General features: G+C 29.9%; 1 protein-coding gene across 1 annotated transcript; it reads right to left on the bottom strand.

The window, feature by feature from the left end:
- Window positions 1–2386: 2386 nt before the first annotated feature.
- Window positions 2387–3684, bottom strand: LOC129971962 (gastrula zinc finger protein XlCGF8.2DB-like). Its single transcript, XM_056085942.1, has one exon. It carries the CDS (start codon window positions 3682–3684, stop codon window positions 2560–2562), a length of 1125 nt encoding a protein of 374 aa, XP_055941917.1. The 3' UTR covers window positions 2387–2559.
- Window positions 3685–7107: the final 3423 nt, after the last annotated feature.

Below are 7107 nucleotides of genomic sequence, written 5' to 3'. Positions count from 1 at the left end.
CCAAGAAAGCAATAAAAACAATATTTCACGAAACAGTATTCTACTCTATTGACACTTCAAAAAATATGCAATAAATCTTTGAAACATTAGAAGAGCTTTCTTATTTAACTATATATTTTATCATTACTTTGTTAGAAATATCTTTACTAAATTTATCAAGTTTTCTTTCCTTTCCGGTTTTAGAACAGCTTTTCAAACTGTCATTTAATTATTCAATAACACATTGATTGCAGACCAAATTACCAATCTATAAACATTTTCTGGTTTATGTTCTGAAATACATTCGCCATAATCATGTATTTGTTCCTAATTCATTGAACTATTGAAAATTATCTCTACTGCTAAATACTTTTGATTGGATTCAAAAATTCTTCTTCATGTATGGTACATAATTTCATAATTATAATGTAATAATATAAAATTACATTTACAATGCATTTTTGGGGGTATAACATTTTTCCTCGACTTAAATTTTGAATGAAAGAAGTTGAGCAGTCCAGTTCTTTTTCATTTGATAAAAAAATTCCAGAAAATGCTGCATTTCAACTTTTTAAGGACTATGTGGATGCAGTAACCACCTCAATAAACCAACACTGGTAAAACATCTTCTAATTTTTTAAAATCTTCTTTTGTAAGCAAAATGCTACATACAGGTAATTTTTCAGAAATAGAATTTTTACATTCTTCCCAATTTTCGTCAACTGCTTCCTGAAAAAGTTCGAGATTTCCATGTTTGTTCGATTTTAAACAAATTTTTAAAGTACTTTGCATTCTTAATTCGTTTTCACCTTCAAATACCTGTCGGAGTGAAACATGATATTGTGCTCCTGCCAGTTGTCTATATAAACCAAAGCGTGCCTCTAAATTGTCGGTCTGCAATTTTCCTGGGAGAATGTACTTCAATCCGAATGCCACGTGGTAATATTTAGTTGTTTCTTTTAAAGCAAATTAGTCATGAAAAGAGCAGAATAAGTTTCTTTTGTTAGCATGCCGGTATCACATTTCACAATTTTCCTGTCTTCCAACCAGTTCAAAAATCCATCTAAAAACTTGTATCTTTTGTCGGTTTCAGATGATGGTTTTTTTATATATATTATTTTCATGGATTCCTGTGAATGGAGTTTTTACATTAACAATATCCCCCATCTATTTATTATTCTTATATATTTTGCTGTTTCTTTGTAGTGTAGAAATTCATATTTTTCTCCCAAATTCATCAGACTTTCAGGTATAAATTTATTGAAAATTTTAAGTACTAATTTGACATTTTGTTTTTCTAAATTATTGGGCTTCAATGCCTTTAATGATAAATTGTATGCATATTTAACGATGTTATTCTTTTCAGTTTCATACAATAATTTTAATGTTTTGAAGGATACTGTATTAAAATTCACTTTATTGTCAGATTTACTACTAAAACCCTGAATTATTTTATCATTAGAGTGAATGACATTGTCATTAGTTTCTAGAGCATTTTAATACAATCTTTTGAATTTTTTTCTGGGATGGTTTTTTAAAAATTGGGGTAAAACATACACTTATCAACATTCTTCTAACTGACCCAGTTATTGAGAATATTCTTCAATAAATGGAAAGTATCGATCATGATTTTTTTGTTTGTTTTAGTTATATTAACGTCCCGTTGTAAAGCAACACTAGGGCTATTTTGGGACGACCTCGTAATTTTGAACCACGGTTAGATGACGAGGACGACACCTGAGCAGGCATTTTTTCCTTAATTCCCAAAATAATATTTCATATTGGCCCTGAAATTCGGACGAGTTTTCTTTCATCAAATATTTTTTCATCTGAATTTCTTCCTTTATTCAAAACTACAAAAGAATTCTAATTAATAAATGTAGTAGTTTACAGGATAAATACAAAACGATAGCTGAGCAAGAGATTTACGTTTTTGAACCTTATATGATAGTATGAAAATGGCCTTAATTAGAATGATTCATGTACAAAATAAACAAAACTTAATTTAGATTATCAAAATAACACATACTTTAATAACAAATATTTTAGCGTAATTATGGATATGAGATATAAATGATTCATCTGAAATTAAGTACAATCATTGTTTCTGGTGAAACAAATAATCGTCTGAGCTGATATGTATAAAATAATGAGGACAATAGATGACAGTCTAATATAAAAATTCATATTATTATTGAAATTAAATGCAAAATACCATCATTTTTTAATTACATATACATTTAAGAATAACAATTCTGAGTAAAAACTTCAAAGAATTGAGTCAAATATTCAAAAAAAAAAAATTTCAATGACTTTGAATTCATATTCGTCAAATCAATAAAATATAAAATGTCAGTAAAAAATAAAATGACTGAAATTATTAATTAATATTGATGGTGGAAAGAGGTTGGATAAGTAAAGCATATATCTCCAGAAAAATTTCCACAGTGGTGCTATTTTTTTCTTTTTTAGTTTGATGTTCGGTCTATTAACGATATTTTCTAGATTCTTCTTTTACTTATATTGATAAATCTTCTCATGATTTGTAGGCTTCTTTTATACAAAACTTTCTTTCCATTTTTAATGTTTGTCTTCTATGTGCTTGTCCTCATGATTCTTTAAAGAACTCCTTTGAGTATATGATTTTCCGCAGATTTTACACGAAAATTTGATTCCAGCGTGGATATTCATATGTTTATTCAAATCAGATTTTTGTCTAAATCCTTTCCTGCAAATAACGCAAGTGAACGGTTTCTCACCTGTATGATGCATAACATGCATCTTCAAAGAATACTGGTGTGTGAATGATTTGCCACAAAAGTCACATTGGTGAGGTTTTTCTCCTCCATGGATAAGCATATGAGATTTTAGATAATATTTTTTTCTGAATTGCTTCCTGCAAACAAAACAAGAGAATGGTTTCTCACCTGTATGAATCTCTATGTGCGACTTTAATCCATACTTTCTCAGAAACGATTTACCACAAACGTCACATCTGTGTCTTTTCTCTCCCACATGGATTTGGATATGCGATTTTAGATAATATTTTTTTCTGAATTGCTTCCTGCAAACAAAACAAGAGAATGGTTTCTCACCTGTATGAATCTCTATGTGCGACTTTAATCCATACTTTCTCAGAAACGATTTACCACAAACGTCACATCTGTGTCTTTTCTCTCCCACATGGATTTGCATATGGCGTTTTAAGTGATATACTTTTTTGTATACTTTTCGGCAAATGTTGCATGTCCACCGTTTCACATGAGCAGGCTCTGCATGGTATGGTTTAGGTTGAAATACTTCTTGAGACACACTTCCTTTGCTTTCATTGAAGGGCAAATGGGAAGGACCAGGAACTGCATCGACATCACTCACGGAGCGTGTGGCGTAAGCCTCAGATTTTTCTGGAAATGAAACAGGACTTGAACCGATTTGTTGATGATTTTCAGAAGTCACATCTTTCGATAGACTGGAATCGGCTTTAGGATCGGAAATTTTGTTGAATATTTCACTACAGACGGATGATAAGTCAGGTAATTGCTTGCGAGCCAATGAGATAAACTCATTTTCAATTAGTCCATCAACAATATCCTCCGATATTTTGTTTCTATCCTCAGTTACTAGCATCCAACGGCTATTTAAGCAGCGATGTCCTTGTTGACGGTCAAAAGGCTGATTGCAGTTCAAACACTTGAGCTCCTTCATTCTTTATCCGAGATTCTCTTCAATCTTTATGTTTCGTTTTTAAAGATAAATAAGTGATTCTTCTTATTTTTTTTTCAATTCACTTCATAAAAAAATTCTTTAACACAAATGATGGAATATTCTTCTGACAGAGGTTTAACGCCAAATTTGATAATCCTAGAAGGCTTATTTAGCACATATTAAGAAAATATTATTTAGTAATTTAAATTTTCGATGTTTTGCAATAGATAATTTAAGATATCAACATAGGTAAATTTTCTGAGTTATGATAATAACTGAGTTCTAATAATAATCATTATCGTTCTAAAAAATCTTTAGGAAAACGTTTACAACAATATGAATAAATCTGTCTAGTCACTGCTTCAAGAAAATATTTGAAGTGTAAGAAGGCATTGAACTTCTAAAAAGATCGTATGCTTAAAATATATCTTAAACATTGAAATGAATATATTCTTCAATGGCCGCCAGGGCTGGTCTTCAAATTACACTAGGGCATTTGGAAATAACCATTTTTAATTTTATTTCAAAATGATTTTCATTCGCATTTGACTCGAAAATTTTCTTTAGGGTTGAAATCACAGACATTATTTCAGGAAAAAAATATTGTATACAAATATTTTTTTTACAAGATATTGAAAAATACCTAATATTTTTATGCCGAGAAAGCTGTGAATATTGAGGACAAAGGGTTCTTTACATTATTTGAATCCGTTCAAAAAGAAATTTAAAGTCCTTCCTGCTTTATTTTGTAGAGCTTCAAGTCAGTTTTTTTCTACATTCAGAAATGAAATCACAAAAGCAAGATAGAATGAAATTCTGAATACGCGAGATTACGAATGCGGTTCAAGTATTTATATACAATTACTATTCAAGAATACATGTTATCCAGATAATTTGAACCCGTGCAAAAAGAAATCACACAAGCAAGATAGAGTGAAATTCTGAATACGCGAGATTACGAATGCGGTTCAAGTATTTATATACAATTACTATTCAAGAATACATGTTATCCATATAATTTGAACTCGTGCAAAAAGAAATACTTTAATAAAGAAGTCTTTCCTACTTAATTTTCTGGCCGTTCATCAAGCAAGCTTCTTCAGCATTCAAAAATGAAATGACGAAACGAAGTTAAAAAAAAATTGAAATCACTCATAAAAAAATGAGATCATTCTTGCTTTTAAATCATACAATATATGTTTTATTATTTAAGCACTACAAAACTGCAAAGTAGTCAGTTTTCAACTTTCATTTGATTTCGTTACATGGCATGTGTTCCCAAAACAAAATATATGATTCATTATATTATAAATGAATGTTAGATATTCTTTTTTAATATTCTCTAATAAAGTTGCAATTCAAGTACACGAACGTTTATTTAATTTATAATTAATGTATTATAATTTTAAAAAAAATGCTTTAAATCAATTGTACTTTTCTTGCAAACACAACTATGATTATTTTGTACGGTATCTATGATAAGAAGAAGTTTTTCTAAATTAGGGATAATAATATCAGTAATAGATTTTATAGATTGCTGTTTTAAAAACTTCTTACGAATCAAAACCCTCAATAAAATATTATGTTGATCAATAAAGTAAAAAAAAATGAAAATTTCTCATTTTAAAATACTAATGGAAAGCAGAGATATTACGGAATCTTTAACTGTGAGTTGCGTATATAAGAGTTCAGAAGAAGTTCGAGAAGGTAAATTTGATTCCGAATACATTTTTATAATAAAAAATCAGATCTTTATTTAGAAATAAAAAAATAACATGAGCATAGGACATTTAGAGAAATTTTTTTTCTCCTTTGGATGTTTTGAAAATAGTACAAAAAATGCATTTAAGTACATCAAGCATTTGTTTAACCCTTTTTCAGATGGATTATCACCTGTCTCTAAAGAATTTCAGAGCTAAAACGAATAGCCCCACACCATGAATGCAGTGCCTGCAATTTAGTACTATTAGTTTCTGAGAATGGTCTTCAAAAATTGACTAGTCTCCAATTTGTTAAATAATCATGAATAGTTAAAGCCATTTTCCGTAATTCTATCGGTAAGACTGAATTGATCTATTTCTTAATTTACTGATCATTGACGCTTTAAAATGCCTATCGCATTATTTTCAATAATAATCAAATTAACAGATTATTTCGTTACGTTTTTCTGTTTCAAACTCTATCACTTCTTCAATACTTATTGTAGTGGATTTTTCCCTTTACTCTCTTGCCGCATCATAAGGTGTCTCAATACATGCATCGTTTTATTGATTTTTTAGTATTTATATCTGAAATTAAATGTAAGTGATACGGCATTTAACTTGCAAAAATCACTAGGTAAATCCATCATTCTTGGTTATCCATCTAGTTTTCTTATCTTGTTGCTAAGCAACGGTCACACTATTGCGGGCAATCGAAGGACACGCCTACTTCAGAGAGATCATGTGACCGCATGGAACAATGGCAAATAATTGCCCCAATGAAATAATCCATTGCCCCAATGAAATAATCCATTGCCCCATTGGGTTCACGTGATATTACTGAGTTGGCTTGCAATAATTTCCTCCTCTGTGAACGATGCCTTATAGTATTCACTTATATGGAACAACCGGACAAACTTTCTTTCTATGAATTTACTTTACTCAAAATTCGATAGAGATCTAAAAATTTGTTGATAGGTTATATCAAATTTCATCCATTAAGTTCAAAGAAATTTGATTAAGAATGTGTTCAAGAAATGTGATTTTCCATTTTTAGGGAGGTGTAAAGCATGGAGATGGTAAAAAAAGCCAGTTCCAATATTTTGACAATTTAATTTCCTATGAATGAGATTTTATTGTGTATGCTCTGAACACTTATCAGAGTTTCCATTTACAAACCTCAGCATTGAGATTAAGATGAATCCATAACAGATTTGTAGAGTCTGTAGATTTTATTTTTTAATCTCTCAGTTTAGGAAGTGTTATTATGATGTGGGAACTTGAAGAGAAAATATGGATTCCAGAATTTTGCATGACTAAGTATCAGAATTTATCTTTTACATATAAAGTATTTTAGCTTGTAATAATTCTGATCCATTTGAAATCAAACTGCGATTAAATGTAACTATATTGAATTGGAATGAGTTTACAATTTTGCACTGGCTATGATGGGATGGTTGGTTGACTCTATTTTTTTGGCTCAAAAGCCATGTTTAGCCATGCTGCGCCAAGCAAATGGTAAGAAAATAAGGCAGACAATAAAAACCACGCATGTTAATATATAAGAACAAAAGGTATCAACTTAAAAATGTAAAAAAAATTAATGTGCAAGTATGTTAATAAATTTAAATGAAATACTGATGCAAAAAAGTGATGTAAAAAGTCAGACTTTTATCAGGTAATTAAAATGTGGTAGGTAAGGGACAACTTAACGTTGCAAATC

This window comes from Argiope bruennichi, chromosome 6, assembly GCF_947563725.1.
Source record: "Argiope bruennichi chromosome 6, qqArgBrue1.1, whole genome shotgun sequence".
Taxonomy (NCBI): domain Eukaryota; kingdom Metazoa; phylum Arthropoda; class Arachnida; order Araneae; family Araneidae; genus Argiope; species Argiope bruennichi.
The sequence above is the reverse complement of the archived record's forward strand: the minus strand, read 5'-3'. Positions and strand labels throughout refer to the sequence as shown.